The following is a 21,779-nucleotide window of genomic DNA, read 5'->3' on the forward strand; positions in this document are numbered from 1 at the left end:
AACTTGGCCAGCCAGGGTATTTTTTTTTCTGTGATACAATAGTTTTTGGCACATATGAATATGGATTTTTATCCCATAATAATTAAAGTCAGGAAAATAGGAGTGCTCCCCCCAGAGTCTTCCTATAGGCAGGGAAATGAGGGAACACATGGAACACAGGGGAGGGGTAGAGGTAGACAGGAGGAGGTGGGGAATATCCAGAAGCTCCTGGAAACCTATTTCCAGTAGAAAGGAGCCAGGAAATGGTAGTCAATGCCCTCCCTATGCAGCAGGCAAATAACAGTTGCTTCGCTGACATGATCGCATTTAACCGCCATGACCTCTTCGTGGTGGTAGTTGGTGGTACTATCAATATTTTTCCAATGGTGAAACAAATCTAAATAGTAGTGTCATAGTATAAGAGCCTGGGATATTATTGATTCTCCCATCCCAGTGGGCTCAGAACCAGAGATAGAGCTCCAGGGGCTCCACCCACACAAGCCTCTGTGTGTCACGCCTGAGAGCCCTGGTTCCAGGCACTGGAAAACAGAAACACACAACAGGAAGCAAGAAGCCACCAAATGCCACAGGGGCACATGGCTTTACCCTCTAGACTACAGATGCTTGCGGGCATTGTCGCCTCTGCCTTCTTAGGACGCCTCTAGTCCAATGTGCACATTCAAAGCCTGGACCTCACATTCTCTAACTCAGAACCCCTACTTTGGAGTCCAGGGCTGAAGCCCAGCAGCATCTCAGCATGAGTTGGCACTGATTCTGATGCCTGCTCCAGCTTTCACTACTTCCCCAAGCAAACCACCGCCGTTAGTTCGTATGGAAATCCACACAGGAAAGGTGGGAAAACCCCCATTCTTCCCTAACGATTCCAAACTCACTGTCAAAGTACTAGCACCGATGGTGGCGCACGCCTTTAATCCCAGCACTCGGGAGGCAGAGGTAGGCGGATCTCTGTGAGTCCTGGTCTACAGAGCTAGTTCCAGGACAGGCTCCAAAGCCACAGAGAAACCCTGTCTCGAAAAACCAAAAAAAAAAAAAAAAAAAAGTACTAGCACCAATAAAATCCAAAAGATCCCACTGAGAAATTGGATGAAAATGGACTGAAGTCTCATTTCCTATACAGAAACAGCATGAGGTTTATTACTAGTAGGAAATAAATGTGAAATTCCAATAAAAGTGCAAAATATGACATATTTTTATGCTCATGGTTCACTTGAGGATCAGTGCTCTAACAGAACTATCTGGTCATGAATTTTTGTAATAGACTCTGATATTCAAAGGACATATAATTATAATAACCCTTCTTAATATGAGGTGTTCATATATTTAAATGAGGTACATTTTATACACAATAATTTAAAATATATATATTATTTTAATGACAGTTCCTAAAGGTGGTAAGAAAGTGAAATAGGTACATTGTACCCTGTGGTGAAGGAAATATTGTAAATTAGGACAACCCTTATGGAAAGTAATTTGGCAATGTGTGCCAAGCCATAAAAACATCCATATTCTGACTTATTAAAACCACCGCTTTTAAGATGAGGACTTAAATTCCCCAAATGAAAAGTTATGTGCACAAAAATGTCTACCATGTTACACAAAGCACTGCTGATATTTAAGAATCCTACTATTTTTAAAATTGTGTGACTAATAAAAAAGATTTACCTTGAAAAAAAAAATGTCTACCATAGGCCTCAAATGGGAGACACAGGATGTCTAGCAATCTGGGAAGGGCCACATTAATAAAACACCACATGACCATTTAAAATAAGAGCAGAGACTAGCTCAAGAGTCGCATACAAGAGAAAGATGATCGTAAGCACATATAAACAAAGTGGAGAAGGGAATGGAAACCATGAATGCAGGAGCAAGGAGAAGAGAGCATCATTTCTCCTGCTTTCCGTTCCTCTCACCTTTCCTCTGGGGGTGGGGGGGTTAGCAGTGTCTAAAATAAAACAAGGGTTCAAGAAGCATTGACTAGTCTCAAGTCTGAGTTTAGGCACACTAATTTGAGTATGTGTGTGCATGCGCACACGCACAAGTGTGTGCATATGTGTGCGTTTGTGCATGTATGTATGTGTGCGTGTGTGCATGTATGTATATGTGCATGTGTGTGCATATATGCGTGTGTTGTATGTGCGTGTGAAAGCTCATGGGAAAAGAGGGACTAGAGAAAAAGGAAAAGATCAAGTGAGCCATTTCTAGAAAGTTAGAACTTGCTTTAAAATGAGAGACAAGATACCCTTATCTCCCCTTAAACACACACACATCACAGCACAGAAGCTCAGCCCACGGCATCTTGGGAAATAGCTAGACGCCTAACCCACGATGCAAAGGAGAGACCAATAAATCACAAAAACAACCAAAACATTCTCCCTTCCCCTCCCAGCCAGTTTTTTTTGTTTTTTTTGTTTTGTTTTTTTTGTTTTTTTGCCTTCTTCCCCAAAATAACCTTAATCACAGGATCTAGCAAACAAGCTAACATTTGTTTGGCTGAATTTCAAGCAGATGACTCTAACTTCAAGCTGACTACTATTAATCACAGCTGATCTTTCAAACCACTTGGGTTGACGCCTGTGACACTGACACAGGGCACATTTGTTTTTTTTTGTTTTTTTTGTTTTTTTTTTTTTTTTTTGAGACAGGGTTTCTCTGTGGTTTTGGAGCCTGTCCTGGAACTGGCTCTTGTAGACCAGGCTGGTCTCGAACTCACAGAGATCCGCCTGCCTCTGCCTCCCGAGTGCTGGGATTAAAGGCGTGCGCCACCACCGCCCGGCTACACAGGGCACATTTGTGACACATTCTTACAAAGCCCACACCATGCCTTTCTGCCTAGCATCCTGATTGGCTCTGAGCTGTGCACCCGAAGCTGGGTACCAGCTACTCTGCTGACCCATGGACACCAGCTTCCTCCTCTCTGCGAGGAAGTTCCCCAAGACACTGTTTATTCTGGTACCAATCCTCTAAATGCTCCTGTTAAGACAGACTAAACTAGCAGGTGGCAATGGTGCACGCCTTTAATCCCAGCACTTGGGAGGCAGAGGCAGGCGGATCTCTGTGAGTTCGAGACCAGCCTGGTCTACAGAGTGAATTCAAGGACAGCCAGGGCTGCACAGAGAAACCCTGTCTCGAAACCAAACAGATGAAAACAAGCAAACAAATGAAAAGACGGCTTAAGCAGAATCTGGCTTTCCCCTCAGCTCTAAGGCAGCCACAAATGACTGGGAAAGGTGAGGAAATGAAGTCCATGTGCAATCTCAGGCAAAGTTCAGAACGTTATAAACCAGCTAGGCAATCTTTCTGTCGCAAACTGGTCTCAAGCGCTTCCATGGCACTAACTAAAAGGCAGTGCATTGAGAAATAATTACCAGAAAATGTCCATGGCTCTGTTAAGAAAGAACTGTCAAGTTACTGTTTAATCTGATGTTTAATACTGTCAAGATGTTTAATCTGAAACACTCGCCATAACGTCCTTTGTGGGTATCTTAAAAATGGACACACCGAAGTCACAGAAAACCCTATCATGAAGGCATGCTAACTTCAGCTACTGCCCACTGAAACTATATCAAATTACTCAACCCCATTTTTGCCAAAGGACGTCTTAATCTCTGGCCGTTACTCACAAAATTTTTAACTACCACACAATCTCGGTCCTTGGGAAGACAACTATCAGTGGATGGCAGATGTAGCAAAGATCTAGATTTCTTTTTTTATTTCTAGAAGACTTCAGAACTGGGATCCCAGTGGTTTACAGGAAGATAAAATGACTTTTGAAAGTTGAATAAAACCTTAAACATCATTTTCTTCTCTCTTTTTAAAAATAATTTTTTTAACTTTATTTTATATGCATTGGTGTGAAGGTATCAGATCCCCTGGAACTGAAATTACAGACAATTACGAGCTGCTACCATGTGAGTACTGGGAACTGAACTCAGGTCCTCTGGAAGAACAACCAGTGCTCTTAACAACTAAGCCATCTCTCCAGCCCTCATCTTCTTCTCATTTTACGGGATAATTTCAGAGACATATTTTCTAGGTATAAGAAAACTCATCAAGTTGACTCAAGGGATTGTGCTATGAAAATCACTCCATGTTGTTGGGGCATTACTAAAGTGACAGAACAGAAATTAACGCTTCCTAATTCAATACAAAGTTTCATTACGTGAAGGTTCACTAGTGAACATGAGGGAGAACCAGTTGTGGGAGGCACAGACCAAAACACTGACAAATAAACCAAGCGTGGTGGCACACACCTTTAATCCCTACACCTGGGAGGAGAGGCAGTCAGATCTCTGTGAGTTCTAGACTAGTCTGGGCTACATAATGAGGGAGGGAAGGAAGGAAGGAAGGAAGGAAGGAAGGAAGGAAGGAAGGAAGGGGGGGGAGGGGGGGAGGGAGGGAGGGAGGGAGGGAGGGAGGGAAGGAAGGAAGGAAGACTTTCCTATAAGCTAAGAGAACCACCATTTTATAAAATTAAACAGATCAATACAAGCCACCCATCCACAGTCCTTGAATTTAACTGTGATTGAATGTTTCTTATAAAGAAATGCCTTCTAAATGTGGGAACAGACTTTCCTCAATAATCCAATGATAAGAAGAAAAGAACTCTGCAATAGCAAGATGCTTATATAAGAGCTAGACATTGCTCATGGGGGAACAAAGAGAGAAGAAGAGTGAGAAGAAAGTCAAACAGAAAGCCAGAGGACAAAAGGAAAGAAGCAAGAGACCCAAGGAAAAAACAAGAAAAAATAATGCTGGTCGAAAAATAGTCCTTCAGCTGTTTCCTCTCTGAAATTCCAAACACAATGCCATTACACACTTAACCCACCAGAAGTCAGGCAAGCATGATTTGACTCAATGAACAACGTGGCTGCCATAGTCCCCTGTGTTTTTGACCACGTGGCATCAAGAGACTACGAACAAAGACTTACACTACACACTTACCATTGCTCACCATCCGCCTGGCCACTTCCCACAGAACAAGGCCAAAGGCCCAAATATCGACCCTCTTATACGAATCAAAACAATCCACTTGGATAGTTTCATCTAGAACTTCGGGAGCCATGTAGCGCTTGGTCCCCACACGGGGGTTGTTTCCCACGTCAAGCTGATTGGTGCTCTGGGAATGCATAACTGCTAGGCCTAAAGGGAAAAAGACAACAACGTGATTAACTACTGCGTTCTTCCTACAGGGCAGCTGAAGGAATTTATAGCAACCCCAATCATAAGCGCCCTCTGGTGGTGAGTGTGTCACTGGCGTTAGACCTAGAATATCTTGAACAGCCCCAGATTAGGTGTAACTTTGGGCACGAGAGCAGGAAAAAGTACTAATTTCAGGAAGATTATGAGACTATCAAGTTAATATATAAAGATTCAGAAGATAGGGTTTTTTGTAAATGCAGACCAAAACACGAAAGCAATATGAGGCCATGTTGGAAGCCGATGGAAAAACAGGTTCATACATGTTCTATGTGAATCTCAAGGTGGCTTAAAAATCAGCAAATTAAATGCTCAAACACCACCACTTCTCCCACTTATCTCCAAACACAAATTTTTGACAGTGCTAGACCAAAAGCCTGAGGTAATTTATTGTTCCATAAGGGGCAAGCTACGACTGGTTCTGGTGTATCCCCATAGGGGCAGCCGCTTATCAGAGCAATCAGGCTGGCTGAACCCATGGGCCTTCCCCCTGGAATCATGGGAACAAACGGCAATAAGCTGAACCTTGACTCAGAGTGCATCTCTCTCGTTAAATGGTTCCAAAGCACTTAAACCATGGCTCGTTTCTGAATTCCTCTGTCAATTAGAGAGACCTGCCATTCCCCGCTAGCCACTGGGGAAAGGCAGATTTGTGCCTGGCTTATTCGAGGATGGAATTATTTATTGATGCACAAATAGACCATCTTAAAAAATGATTGCTATAACACTCAATATAATGAGAAATGCCAAATAGGATCAAGATGCCCCGGGAAACTTTGCGATCCTGAGGTGCCTTGGAAATCCCTCCAGCTCTCTGCGGTGAATGAATGCTTCAGGCCATAGTCTTGAAGGCGTGACTCCACACAAGGCCAAAGAGAGCACCATTTTACCCTTCACAATCGGCAAAGATTTTAGCAACTGCCTTCATCTAAAACAGAGTGGGTCCTCTTTCTCTGACTGAGCTGTTGTGAACATTCGCCAAACCATATATGCTCCTCTGCCGCTCCTAGAGCCACCGTCAAAACGTCAGCCTGCTGGGCAGGAGCAGGTGAGACCGACAGGCCGTGGCAGCTGGGCTGGCTTTAGCCACATTAATAACAACAAAAGTGAACACGTGTTTCTTTGAAACAAGGGCCCGAGAGACAAAATAAAAGTTTTCCTGCTTGTTTTCTTTGGCCCATTTATTATGCTAAAGGCCAGTAAACAGCCCTGTGGAGAGGCCTACGTACAGGGCACTGAAGTTTGCTGCCCAGAGCCATGTGACTGCATCGTATTGGAACTGGCTCATTCCACCACAGCGAAGGCTTCCAATGACCAGAGCCCTGACCAACAGCTTATCAGTGTGTACCTACACTCCCAGCTCTGGGGAGGCAGGAGAATTTCTACAAGGTTCAAGACCAGTGAGTTCTAGGTCAGCTAATAAGATACTGCAAAGAAAGAAAGAGAGAGAGGGAGAGGAGGAAGTAGGGAGGGGAGGGAAACAACAGAAGCCTCCAGAAGATGCTGGGTGCCCAGTTTTACAGAGAATCCCTTACCTACTAGCAGTCAATTATCACTATAAAGAAAACAAATGCAATCTGTAAACCTTGATTGAATTGTTACTTGGGAAAGCCAAGAAATAACCAAAGCCAAGTATGGTGGCACACACCTGTAATACTCTAGCATTCAGGGGTTGAGGCAGGAGGATCCCAAACTAGGCTAAAGCAGGGTCCAGGCCAGTCTAGGTGACATAGTCAGACTCTAGTGGTTTTTAGATGAGATTAAACTGTGGTTTTGGAAGAGATATATTTTGATATGGGGGGATAAATTTTGAGATATTTAGTAGTAAAATGTTATAATATCTGTCACACCCAAATGAGTAAAAATACACAACCACAGAAGGAAAATATAATAAAAAGTTCAATTTTGAATCTAAGAGTTATTATAATATCCCTTCAAGCAGGGTGGCAGTGGCAAACACCTTTAATCCCAGCACAAGGAAGGCAGAGGGAGGCAGACTCTGAGTTCAAGGCCAGCCTGGTCTACAGAGAGAGTTTCAGGGCAACCAGGACCACACAGAGAAACCCTGTCTCACAAAACAAACAAGGCCAGGTGGTAGTGGTGTGCACCTTTAATCCCTGCATGTGGGAGGCAAAGACAGGTGGGTCTCTGAGTTCGAGGCCAGTCTGGTCTCCAGTACAGCTAGGGCTGCTATATAGAGAAAGAAACTAAACAAACAAATTTTAAAAAAGCCAAAACAAAGACTAATATTCTTTCAAACCGTTTATGTGATGTTTTCACTTATTTGCAAGTATTTTTCATAATAAAATTTATTTTTAAAGAACAAATTAATTAAAATCTTATACGCTTAACTGTTTTTAATAACCAAAAAGTTAGAAAAATCAATTGGATATAGTCCTTTCAGCGGCGCTGATAACAGAACACCGTTCCTGATGAGTGGTCCTTAATTTCAGGGTAAACCATGAATAATTACATGCAACCTCCAGCCTTCAAGGGGCTGTTTCCTACACAACATTACTGGTCTCGGGCAGTGACTCAGTAGCATGGGTTTTTGCCACAGCTAATGCATCTAATTGGAAGGCTTCGTACCAAAAAAATGTGGCTGAACCATTAATTAGCTGGACGAAATCCCCCATCTCCTTCCTGACCAAGTCCCATAAACCAAAGCCTAGAGCTTCTCTATTATAACCGCAACCCTCACGGGAATCCTTTCTTCTGAGACATTTCCAGCAATGCCCGAACCCAACCATAATCCTGTGAGGTAGGCACAACTGGTGTTCAGGTACATGAACAGTTCTTGTGAGGGCACCAATGTTGTAGAATTCAGAGCTTGGCATGAAGCACTAGGGCCCCCCTTTGGCCCTTGGGCAGAGCGTAAGGAGTGTTGGCATTTCAGGCAGGTGAGCCCACAAGTAAATAAACATGCAAAAATGCAGAGTGAGTGACAGAATTTGCACACAAATCACCGTGGCTCCAGGAGCCAGGACAACGGTGCAAGTTTTCTTCACAACTCAATGGCTGCACGTGGCTTCGGGGCCACACCCGCACCCTCCCAAAAACACTGACATTGAGGTGACTCGAGGGAAATGGATTTCCCTAACCTGTCAAGTTCTCTGCTTTTAAAATCGAACAAAAGTATATTAATCTTATCACACAACTAAAACTAATTCTGTCTAAACCTTTTTTGGAATGAGGCATCATAACGACACCATTCGGTTATTATTAGGACAACCATACAGCCAAAATCCTAGGGGTTTAGGGAAGAGATTAGTTTGCAGAGCTGCCACTATCCGGGAAGATAGTTTCCTCTGTAGGACAACTGAAACTCCGTTGGCAGACCCGAAACCCTGGAGGGTGGGGGGCTCCGACTCCACGAAGGACGAGTTACCTCATGGCCCACTTTCTCCACTTGATAACTTTGCTTTGGTGACTGAAGAATGACTTCAGGCACCATTTTTAAGACAAACCGATCCATAAAATATTTAGTTGTACATCTACTTTCACACAAAAGTTCGTGAGATCAGAATGCTCCTATAGTTGTCGCAGATGGTGGGATAAGGATGGACCCTACTCTAGAAAATAATAAAGTCTCGGCAGAGACTTGGTGTTTGCAGCTTCTGTCAAAACTGAGAATATAAGGTTTGGGTGTTTCAGGATATGTAAAGTGTACCTGGAAGGGGAAAAAAAATGAATGAACAAATAAGGCGCTTTTCTGAATGGCATATTAGTTTGAATGGCGAAGTTGTCAGAGCAAAGGATTCTTTTGTATGCAACTTGCTTTAGAACGCTCCAAGATGAACTGATTAATATGAACTGATAGATGGACAGATGAACGCACAATAAGGATGAGAGAACTGTGAAATGGTAACGGGGAGATGCGAGTGGTCCACACACAGCTGCTGGTTAACGGGGAGATGCGAGTGGTCCACACACAGCTGCTTGTTAACGGGGAGATGCGAGTGATCCATACACAGCTGCTGGTTAACGGGGAAGTTCAAGTGATCCACACACAGCTGCTGGTTAATGGAAAGATGCAAGTGGTCCCTGCGCAGCGTAGAAAGACATTCAGTTCTCCTTAACGCTTGAAATTTTCAGTATAATATGTTAGGAGGAGACACGGGCACAACATGGCTAACAGTGGAGTACAACGTTAGTAAATGAGGTAACTAAAAATGGTTTCTAAGTTTTACCCAGATCTGCTATGCAGCACTGTCCGTTCTTCTTCACCAGGATGTTTTTGCTCTTTAGATCTCGGTGGGCAATAGCTGACTTCCCTTGGGTCCCAAATATCTCTATGTGCAAATGCGCAAGACCACTGGCTATGGACAGCACTATCCGAAGGCAGCTAACGGTGTCCAACGTCGTGAGCTGAAGGTAGTCGTACAGGGATCCCATTTCGTGGTAATGTGTGATTAACCACAGCTGGGTGCTGGAGTGTCTGGATGTCATGTCCGAAGCAATGAAACCTGGGAAAGAAGGACAGGATTTTCACAGTGAGAACTCCACCTTGTGACTCTTGAGAACCCAAAATGGTCACCGAGTGCATCTAATCTAGAACAAAAAATAATTAATTACAAAAGAACCAGGGAACAGCATCTAGTCCTGAAAGGAACAGAGCTAATGAACGGCAAAATGTCCTGCCAATTTCCACCATAAGTAATCCTTGTAAACACTAATATACAGGATAAAGAATCACATGATGTTTATACTTTGGTGCTCACCCATAATAAAATTCTAGAACTCTTGCCAGATAGTGTCCTAACCCTACAAACCTGGGAACTGGCTGTTTGCCTTCTAGTCCTGACCTGGCACCATGAGCCCAGCACCCAGAATCCTAATAGCTCAGAGCAGGTAGGCATGGCAGGTAGCCTCTGCAGCATCTAAATAATTTTTTCTAAAATAAATAATTTAAACAATTCAGAGCAGACACTGGAATAGGCTTGTATCCAGAGGTGACAGAGGTCTTGGAGAGAAATGAGACACTAGTAGACACAGAGAGACATGAAGCTGCTTTTGTGCACATCCTAAGTACAGTCAAGGAATTCTTCCCCAAAATAAAGATCCCAAGCTAGAAGGTACAATTCCAAAAAAACCCAAACTGCTAACATATACTTGTGTAGTAAGCCCATACTCATTTCTTCCCCAGAGGAGGGAAAAAAGCAAGCTCTCCTCCTCTCCCCTTTCGTATGAACCCTAGATCTTAAAGAAGGATTTTGTTTGTCCCATTCATTATGTCTTAAACCAGGAAAAAGCACTTTGAAATGAACAGGACCTTTGCAACTGTTTACCTCCCAAGTTTATGTAAGTACATTTGATTCTCAGTGCTGGAGCGTTGTTGTAGGATGACTGGGTTTGGAGTCCAGAGACGTCCACTAATGAAAGCTGAGCAGGTGCTTAGAGGTGGGGACTTTGGTACACCCACTGGATGTGTTTGTAATACAGGGAGAGGATGGTTAGATCCAATACTTCTGTCAGAACCGTCACCCTGGCTCTTCAAGAACTAGACGTGATCAAAAAGTGATCGATCCTCTTTGAAGTTTGCAGGGGCCATGCTCTTAAGGAACCAGCAGAGGTGCCGAACGGACGGTGTGGAGATGGCTGGGCCCTACAGATAGACCACTGCTTCACACACTGGCTCTACCAGCCTTGACCATGATCTCCACTTGCTCTCCTTGTTTATAAGATGAGGGTAACAACGTTTATCCTAAAGGGCCATGCCAACGAAAGAGAGTGCATTCAAAATGCTCAGTGTGATGCTGAGCACACAGTGTGTACAGAGAACAGTTTAACTGTACACTTTCAGGAGCAGTCTGCCTCCCTCCCCAGTAGTCTCCAGAGATAGCGATGTTAAACAGTCAACAGCACTCTTGCGTGGGTGTTTGTGCAACCACGTGTATGTATGTATGTATGTGTTCGCATGTGTATGTGAGGATTCATGTGTGCAGGTCACAGAACAATTTCAGGTGTCAGTCTTTGCTTTCCCGTTCTTTGAGATCTCGTTTCTCTTGCTGTTCTCTGATGGGTATACATTAGCTGGTGTGTGGCTCCTAGCAATTCTCCTATCTCCAGTCACCAAGTAGGGGTGTGCGGGATTATAAAATTTCTGCACTACAGCATAGCTTTTACATGGGTTCTGGGAAACCAAACAAGCTGTCAGTCCTTCAAAGTAACCACTTGACCTACTGAGACGTCTCTCCAGGCTTTTCGTAGTGCTTTAAATTTTAAATTACATTTATTTTTATTATATTTATTATTATTTATTTTTTTTGTGGTAGCATGCACGCACATGTACACTAGCACCATGGCGCATGGAATCAAAGAACATGTGGAGGTCTATTCTCTCCTACCATGGGGATCTCGGGGATTGAACTTGGGGCAAACTCAGGTCTAACAGCAAGCACTGAACCATCTTACCAGCCCATTACACAAGACACAAGAACACAAGAGAGTTATGACGAAGGACAATGGGGATCACTGCACAGCCATGCCAACTTTAATGCTATTCAATTTTATGCTTAAAAACACAGGACAGGAGATGTGGTTGGTACAGGGCTTGCCTAGCATATAAGAAATCTTGTGTTTGGTCTTCATCTCCATAAAAATAAACCAGGTATGGTGGCACTTCTAGCTGTAATTCTAACACTTGAGAGGTAGAAACGGGGGGTGGGGGTCAAAATTCAAGATCCTCCTGGGTTACATAGTGAGTTTGAGACTAGTCTGGAAGACATTAGACCCTCTAGCCAAAACAAGGCAGAAAGTGACCAATATCATATTTGTTTTTAAAGGAGCGTGATGTAAGACGTGGAGTAGACCTCCTTACAATCAACCTCCTTAGTGACAGATAGGGCAGTGAACGCGCAGACAGACGCATTTGGCAGGGGCAGTGGGCCTCGAATGGTCTTTAGATTAGGGAAGAGTTTTACTCCCCAGAGTAAAGGCCAGTTTCCCAGCACCACAGGGCAAGCTGCATTAGTTTCACCTGATCTCTTCCTCGCCAGATGTAGCAGGACGAAGGCTTGAAATTCCAGCTAGCCCACAGGTTTAACGAAGGGGACGAACAAGGGCCCCAGAGTTTTACATGCAACTGTGCCTACATACAAAGAATAAGTTGAATTGGACTATGTGCTTTGGAGACCTAGACTTTGCAACACTCCTGGGGAGGAGGATCATAATCAGATCCCGGAGACATAATATGCAAGGCAGGCACCACCGGTGTGGCACAAACCTCTTCTCCCACTGATTCAGGGAGGCTGAGGACTGGGGACTACATGAACCCAGGTGTTCAAGACCATCCTGGGCAATGCAGCCAGACTCTGTTAAAGGTTAAAGGATGGAAAGGAGATAGTAGAGAGTCAAGAACAATGCAAACAAGGCCAAAGGCACCTTTGTGTCACAGTCCCACAGAAAGGAAAATACTAGAGGTAGCCAGACATAGACAGATTTGTAACTGAAGCCCTTGCAACTGACAACTAGGGAATGAGGAATGTCAGGCCTAGGAGTCACCAACACCGTAGGCCAATTGGGGAGCACTCAAAGACACATTTTAATTGTTTAATTCGTGTTTGTGTGCATGGCTGTTTTGCTTGTGTATGCCCCAGATGCATGCAATGCCCAGAGAGGCCAGAAGAGGTCATCAGATCCCTGGAACAAGAGTTACAAAAGGTTGCCACGTGGGTGTGGGGAATAGAACCCAGAACCTCTGCAAAGGCAACCAGCGCTCTTAGATGTTGAGCTATCTCTCCAGCCCCTCAAAGACACTTTTAAATGTCCCTGAGATTGACCGTCACCATCGCACTGTTGAAGCGAAGCTTTGGATGGCCACCCAATCATCAGTCACCAAGATCCTGGGTCACATTTAAACACTAAATTGAGAGAAAGGGAGAGGAGTACAAGGTACAATACCCAGACATAATCCAATAGCCATACAGTGGCCAACACTAGAGCCTTACAGTTAAATTCAACACAGATTTCTCTTCTATTTTTGAAGACTCACTCTAGGCAGCTTTCACCATATGTGTGTATTAATGGAAACGCACTTCAAGCCTTCTGAAACTATAGAAGCCATTGCTATAGCAGGATGGTAGTGGGCACTCCGCATATTTCAAAAGTGTTGCTAAGCTTTCGTGATAAGATGATGAAAATTCATCTATATTTTGTGAGTCCCAGAAGTATGCGAGGAGTTTTCAAATGAAAATGTATGCTGAATCCTTCTGTAAATCTGGTCTTTGAAAGTGATGCCTAGTTTGAAGGCATGTGCATCTCATTACGGCGTCCCTGGGAGCTGTGAATCTCTAGGAAAAAATCCAAAGACCTTTCTTAGTTTGATTCCAGTAATAAATATTCAGGAAGGGCGGGGCAAGTAGAACCACCCAAGAAGCCTTGAAATGAACAATGTAGAGCAAGTTGGTGTGGTTTAAACACACCGGCAGGTCCAGGAGTAAGAAGTCCTGCGACTTCTGTTTCCGCAGATACAGGAGTAAGAAGTCCTGCAACCTCTGTTTAAACACATCTGCAGGTCCAGGAGTTAGAAGGCCCTGCAACAGATTTCTTTTTCATCATGCAGGGTATTACAACCTATGTGCATATTTAAATTAAAAATACCTGTTAAAAAATTAAATAGTCTATTAATGCAGAGAGTCACTATGTCGTTTTCTGGAAGAGACTCTAAAACTGCAAATGTGACAAGCGGGAGAGAGCCAGGACAAGCAACTTATCTCTACCAAGACCAGCTAGTGAAAGCTTATCCGTACTCACCTAAAATGTTTTCATGCCTCAACATCACAGTGTTGTATAGTTCTGTTTCCCTGAACCATGACTTCTCATCGCGGGAGGAGAAGATCTTTACGGCCACATTTTCGCCTTGCCAGCTGCCCCTCCACACTTCTCCATACCGGCCCTTCCCTGTGGACGGTCAAACAGATGAAGCACGTGAGAAACGTTTTTTGTTTTTCCTAGCAAACATAGTCAACCTGCCAGTGTCCTCGAAACCTCCCCCTTCCTCTCTGCAGACGAGCCAGTCATGTCGGATTGTGAAGTTGAGCCCCCACCAATGGCATGAAACAAAGTCACCACCCCACATCACAGAGGCCATTTTGGCAAATGCCTTCACTAGTTCGGATTGGGTTCTGGTAGACCCTTTTTGCAAACTGAATGCCTTGCCAATAACTTTTGCTTTGTGTTTCTTTATGTGACGCTGAGATTATTCTTTGTTTCTCATATACAGTAGGGTAAATACGGGACACACAGGCAGACCAAACAACTCTTGTACAAAACACTGAGCCTAAGGCTGGAAACTTTTAACCCCTCCCATTATTTGCTGGGCAAACTCAATTTGGGAGCGCAAATACTTCACCTACAAAGATATACAAAGATAAGGTAGAACTCTCCTTTCTCTGTCCACCTCACTGCGACAGGAAACTGCCTTCCAATCAGTGCCGCACAATTAGCTGATACTAATTAGCTGCGCATTTCTCTTTAAATTGCTTTCCTGATGGGTACCTAACGTGCAGCCCTAGTCCTGCAGGCAGGTCAGCAGATCGGTAGAGGACACTGTAAAGTCACAATGTCAAAAGGATAGAAACCTTTGTCATATCATTTTGGAAAACACAGGAACGGTGACACGATTCAGAAACCAGTACTGATTCTTAGATTTCAATATGATATCAAAAGCCCAAGGATAAGGGTATGAAGCTAGATCACTGAGTGGCTTCCCTGGCTCCCTTCCTTTATGCTGGACGCTCCCAGGCAATTCTAGTCACAAGTATCACATGTGCTCCTGTGCTTTGCCCACACAGAAGGACAGTCTGAGGTCCTGGAGGTTAGCTACAGCCTGTGGCATAGGCAGGAGGCCATTCTGCACGATCACCGCCACCTCTAAAGGGTTCCTTGGAGAAAGATAGTTTTCGAAAGCAGATTTCCAAAATCACAAGCACGCAATCCCAGAAGAGCTCTGACTTCTGGCACCGGCCACGGGTGTCTGTTTAGAAGGCCCCTGGTGATGGTGCGCATGGAAAGAGTGTTTGGAAGTTAAGAGACGGCTCAGCAGGTAAATGTGCTTGCTGAGCTCAAGCCTGAGTTTGACCCCTAGAATCTATATAAAAGAAAACTAACTCCACAAAGTAGTCTCTGCCATACATTCATATATGTGTTCCATAAATTTATACATACAGTACTAATAAATAATTTTTTTAAAGTCACCTGGGGGCTAGAGAAATGGCTCTGTGTTCAAGAGCACTCTAAGTTCTTCCGAGGACCCAGCTTTGATTCTCAGAACCCACCGGATGGCAAACAACCATCTATCACTTCAGTTCCAGGGATTCCAATGCCCTCTTCTTACCTCCTCAGACACCAGGCAAATCTGTGATACACAGACATGCATGCAAGCAAAGCACCTATGCACATAAAGCAATTGAATATTTTTTCAAGTCAGTTGAAGAGCATATTTTAGAAAATGGGGTGACTTAGCCCCATCTGATGCATGCCCCCTACTTTTTATTGAGGACAGATTCCCCCTTCCAATAATCTCTTTAATTATAGGTAAGGATGATCAAAGAGGCAGGAAAGAGGAGGTCATTATCTCAAAACGATGGGGGTCACATGGGCTGTAATAGCCGGGGTGGCAGGCAGTGCAGCGGGAGATGAAACTACAAGGCAATGCAATGAGCCCGTCAGTCCAGGCGACTGCTCCATCACAGGGCTGCGGTAGGCAGCTGCCGAGCCACCTGCATGCACACACGCCCCGTGCTCTGCTGGAAACCTACACCAATAAGAACCTAAAGATAGAAAGAAAGCAGGTGTGTCCAAGTCACACCTGAAACAGCCCCCAAACCACCGACGGCTGGGGATGCGTCTTGGCAACAGAGTGCCTGCTTCACAGGTGTGACCCACGGGGTACCATCCAGCTCCGGTGGTTCCCCGACAAGAACTAATAGCTCTATCCAATAGCAGTGACTAATCTAAAGGGAGGCTAAGACTGACTACAGTATAGTGCGGGCTACTGTCGAGAATCACACAGAGTCTCTACAGTTTACCAGTCATTCTGGTCAAGCCATAGGCATGGTTAGCCTTTGATGAGGACTAGCGTTGGGATGCTACAAAGCCAGAGGCTACAAAAGAAGCTGAGTGCTAAGCTCACACTGCCTTTGCTCCCCGTGGCAACTTTCTTTCCTCTTTGTAGCCACTGTTTCACTGGGAAGAAAAGTATCCCAAAGAGTTGGGGACACAAAGTTGATCGTTGTTGTTAATCTTTTTCTTTTTAATGAAGAAAATAAAATATATGGCATGGTAGGTGGATAAAGTCAGTACAGAAATTTATTTTGATGGCTGTCACATGCTTTTTGCTAATGCAATCTTATGCAAAAGTCCTTAAAATCGTGGCACGATTACCCAAAAGTTCCTGACCAGGAAGCCCCATAAAAAGGATGCCTGGGGCCTTCAAATTTAGATAGTATGATATGGAAGGGGCAAATATGGTCAACTCCCCATGTTCTCGAACTAATGTGATCATCTATCTGCCTTTCTGCTCAAAACGATACCACGCAAACACAAACTTCAAGCTTCTGGAGACACATCAGCCTTCAATGTCGACCCAACAAAGCGCCATCATTGAAATCTACACTGGCTCCAAAATGCTGAAGAACATTAAGAGAGTCAGAAACTGTACCCAGGTCAGAGGAGCAATTGGACTCTGAGGATTAAGCTTGGTGCATGGGACTATCTGTGAGTGATGGGGCAAGGGAAAAAGGCAGGAGAGGCAAGTGCATGGTCCCGTGACAATTCTTTTGTTGGCTCCCATCTTTGTCTAGTCTCAGTTAGCATGGGTGGCACCACTTATGGTGGAAATAGGCACAGTAGGTGCAAGCAGACCCAGGGAAATGGCAACACAGCTCCATGCTCTCGCCTATGTGTCTTGCGCAAGCAGTGCCACCCATCTTACTACAGAATTCGAGAGCATTCCTTCATATAGCAGCAAGTGTTGGGGGCAGCTCGTAGTGGTCAGCCACTTCCCTGAAACGAACTGTCAGAGGGCAGGAGCTGCAGCACCGACCCCAAAAGCCTGAGTGTAGAGACAATGCCAAACCATTCCTTCACACCACTTCATAAAGTGTGTCAGGCTTGTGTGTGGCAAAGACGGAGGAGGGAACAGCTACATTTGTGTGCATTAGGTTAACACTGGGTTCTCTTCCATCACTTCCTTTTCTGAGACAGAGTCTTTCACTAAACCTAAAGCTCACAGATGCAGCTAGACGGGCTGGTCAGCAAACTCTGCACATCTTCTTGTTTCTGCATATCCAGCGCTGGAACTATATGCACATACTACTGTGCCAGATTTTTATATAGGCGCTGGTGATTAAAATCAAGTTCTCCTGCTTGTATAACAAGCGCTTATTGACTGAGCCATCCCCTCAGTCCTGAAAATCAGGACCTTAAAAATGCATTTGGCCATAGGATGTATGTCTATAATAATCCCAGCACTCAAGAGACAGAGGCGAGGGAGGAGGTCAAGAGGAGAAGGTCATCTTTGGCTGTGTACTGAGTTCTAGGTCTTCCTGGACCAAAAGAGACCCTGTCTGAAAAAAAAAAAAAAAAAAACGAAGCATTCTGCCCCATCTTCACAAAATCCATGAGGCAATCACTACTGCTACTACTACTACTACTACTACTACTACTACTACTACTACTACTACATCATGCTTGACTCAGAAATTCCCAATTCCTGGGAATTCATTCTGCCAATTCAGAAGCAGAAGAATGTGTGCTAAGTCCTTTATGAACATTTTTGCTAATCCACCAGCCAAATTGACTTATTGCTGAGCCTTTTAAAGGATTTCTGATAAGTCCGAATACTAGAAAAGGTGTGTGCCCTCATAAACTGAAGGAAGGTGGGCCAGTGATATGGTTCAATGGGTAAAGTGCTTGCACACAACCCTGATGATCTGAGTTCAATCCCCAGCACCCATATAAAGGTATAGGGTGACAGCCAACTCCACAACACTGTCCGCTAACTTCAGATGTGCTGTGGCATGCGCACACCCCAACATACAACATATACACCTATGTGCTGTGGCATGCACACACACATCACAGACACATGTGCTGGAGCAGACACACCCCCACATACATACATCATATACACATATGTGCTACGGCATGGACACACCCACACACATACTCATAGACACACATGTGCCGTAGAATGCACACACCCCAGCACATACAACATATACACACATGTGCTGTAGCATGCACACACATCCACACATACATCACAGACACACATGTGCCGTAGAATGCACATCCCCCCGTATACATCATATACACACATGCGCCATGACATGCACAGACCCATACATACATTTAATATATGCCATAGCATGCACACATCTACACACATACATCATATACACACATGCAATAATAACAGATCGAAAATTTTTTAGTGAATAAAGGAACAGAAAGTTTTCAGAAACAATTCGCCAACTTAAAATATGGTGTAGGGAGAAAATGAAAGGCTATAAAAAAAATACAGCTCTTGGGAATAAGGACTTAATATGAGAACACTTAGTAAACTTCACTCTAGTTTTTTAAAGTATATTTTAATAAGTTTCCTTGTTTATAATTGACACACAATAAGAAGATAAACTCATCATTCTTTTTAGAGGGAAGAGACAGTAGAAAAAATGGGAAAACCTTACCAACAGAAGTCTATTACCTTAGATCATTCAGTCCTTGGGCAACACAATCTCTTCGATTCACTCAGACTAGGCACTGTTTGTACTGCTTGGTGATGACCCCCTTACCAGCACTTCATCAAGTTCTCAAACGTGAGTCACAGAGAACAGAGACCCCCGACGGCTATCCCCCCCCCCCACATGCTCGGCACCTCCTGCGCTTAGTGAGGAAATACAATAAGTAAAGAGAAGCAGGTTTTCCCAAGCCCCATTCTACTCCTAGAATCACAGCTGATGCTGTGCATTTCCAAAAGGAAGGGAAACCAAGAATTACCAACACACTCCAACAGGGTAATCTGGCGAGCCACAGTTCTCTGAACCAGAAACGGAAGACCAGAGCCGCTTCCTGAGGTACATGAGTGATCCAGTAATTCCTGTAATGAAAACAAGGAGAAAAAGAAATTACTGAGCTACGGCTCCTGCTTCGGGGCCCTATGATGCATGCCGTGCTAACCAACATGAGCTCCAGTAACTCTGGTCGTGTGATCCTGCTAATGCCTGAAAAACTGCCCCTGAAAGGACCAGAAACTGTGTGTCTCAGAAAAATTAAGAGGTAAAGCAAAGGCAGGGTTTCCTGGTGCATAAGTCATTCTTTCTTGAGCCCTGGAGGTTTTTTTTTAACCAAATACATAAGAAGGGAAGCTGATCAAAGTTAATAAGCACATTAGAAAGTTCAAAGGACTGACACGAGGAAGCAGTGGGAAGAATGGGGGTGGGGGATGTTTCAGCATTAGAGCTGGGTATTATCTGGTACATTCTGCAATGCTCACTAACTATCTATCCAACGATCTACTTTAGTTGCCAAAGAAATTAAAGATGTCTAATTAGAAGCAGACAAATTAGGAGTATGAACATCCAAGTGCAATGTCTGTAATGGAAAGATTCTAATAGTATGTAGACCATTAAATTGGTACTTATAGGTGCGTGTTTCTTACAGGCAGGTGTTTCTCTGGATGGAGGCTCCTTTTTTTTTTCTTCAGGTAATAGATGAACAAAGGAGCCACTAAATTAACACTTACTAGCCATTTCTGAACACGAATTGCAAATTAGAATGGAAAGACGTAAAACAATATTTCATTTAAAACATAAAACCGGAGTTGAAAATTGATTTCTCCCAGGGAGCATGCTGGCAAGAGATTGCCAGTTAGTTCACTTATGAAGTTTTCCTTCCTACTCTCAGCAAAGGCCTGGGTCATGTCTAATGCACAGACTGACCGCCGTGGTGGTGCTGGGACAGCTGCAGTACCAGCCAACTAACCCTGCCCAAAGTTAGTCCCTTCCCAGGACACGAGCAGCGTTGGCGAGCAACGCATAGACTTCCGCGACTTTCATCCTCTCTCCCTCCCACACAGCACTGCTGCACAACACTACTGATCGATAAAGTTACCAAACTACAGTTGACTGGTAAAATTACCAAAAGCTGAAGAGTCAACAGAAGAAATCCAGAACCCTTAAAAGCCACAAAAGAATAATCAGGAAGAAAATGGATGTTGGTGAAGCAGGGTTCACGCCTCTCCAGGAAGTCTCTCTTGCCCCTCTTGCCATGTTTGTCTTCATTTATTCAATTATTTGTAAGAAAAACAACTCTGGATATTAAGCTGTTGCTTTCCCGTGACGCCCAGTTTGGGTTCTAATCAAGTTCACAGATTTAAGAAAAGGTGGGAGGAGGCCAACTAAAGACAAATAAAGACCTCCCTCAATCCCTGAAGCACCAGCCATGAGTAAGCTTTAGCAAGGCCACACTTTGTCAGATCGCTGCAAAGAACACACCGTTCACATAAGGAAATAAGGACAACTGGTTGTTTCTTCCTATGTCATTATATCGTGACATTCTGTCAGCTGACGTGGCTGGGCTGTGTTGACAAAACTGTTTTGGCATAGGTTTTCATTCCTACTTCAAAACCCTAAAAGCTATTTAAACAGTAATTTACACTAGACGGTCCAATTACTGCCCTTGGTAATTAGACAGGTTAGCAGCTCCCAGGAACAAAGTTCTGACTGATCTACGTTAGAATCGTGCTCTGCCGAAGCTTGGTCGGGAATCATCCTCATGTCTTCCTGCTACAAACTCTATAAACCCATCTGCTTTGACCCTAAATCTCAGAACACACTTCAAAGCCAATATTTAATGGAGGGGTATCCTCTTCCAGCCTCACTGCACCATACTCAGATAGCTGAGTAGAAGGGGGTACACAAGGATAACTTGTTCCTGTTTTATGCAGAGCACTGACGGTGCAGGCGGAAGGGCATGGTGGTACTCAGGCTGGATCATCAGCAATGCCCTGGCACCTGGCCACAGGTAGGTCCTATGCCTGCCCAGGTGCATGTAGCACATGAGCTAAGGGTGGCCACTGCCTAGGGTGTATCTTCTCTAGAACACGAAAGAAGGAAGTTGCAGAGCAAGCCTCATTAGAGAACTCCCGGGCACTTAGAGACTTGTCGCGTAGCGGAGCCATGCTTCATGCATGACGATCTGCGGTGAGACAGGAGGGTAGCATTAAACAGCTCGGAATCACATTACGGAGATGACTTGATTGACTTGCAACTCCCTGGATTATGACAAGGAGGGAGCGGATTTGGTTGTGTCATTTGCACCTAACGCCCACGAAGCCATGTCTTTTTCAGAGAAGTCATGTCGTTAGTATCCATGGAGAACGCTGCTACTTTATTCTTTTGCACTCTATAGTAGGCTGTTTATGGTAAGTGACCTACTTCCCTGACTTAACTGAAAGTTTAGCAGAGTAACTAAAGGAAGACATTCACTTGGAAGGGGACACTATAGCTTTAAAACATATGAGTAATTTTATATTTTGACTGCATTTATTTATTTACTTATTTATTTATTTGCGCCGG

The 21,779-nt window shown here is 44.1% G+C and overlaps 1 protein-coding gene across 1 annotated transcript in view; it reads right to left on the reverse strand.

Annotated features, from left to right (window-relative positions):
- The window catches only part of Acvr1 (activin A receptor type 1), a 117,382-nt gene that overhangs the window by 4,545 nt on the left and 91,058 nt on the right, over positions 1-21,779 (reverse strand). Inside the window, exons 5-8 of the mRNA XM_041631616.1 lie at positions 19,201-19,300; positions 13,951-14,097; positions 9,387-9,662; positions 4,942-5,139 (exon numbers count right to left, since the gene is read on the reverse strand). Coding sequence (XP_041487550.1) covers positions 4,942-5,139; positions 9,387-9,662; positions 13,951-14,097; positions 19,201-19,300 — 721 coding nt within the window. The remainder of the gene's footprint in view (positions 1-4,941; positions 5,140-9,386; positions 9,663-13,950; positions 14,098-19,200; positions 19,301-21,779) is intronic.

Source organism: Microtus oregoni, unplaced genomic scaffold (assembly GCF_018167655.1).
Source record: "Microtus oregoni isolate MIOR12 unplaced genomic scaffold, Mior012 000037F_ref0000500, whole genome shotgun sequence".
In the NCBI taxonomy this organism is placed as follows: Eukaryota; Metazoa; Chordata; class Mammalia; order Rodentia; family Cricetidae; genus Microtus; species Microtus oregoni.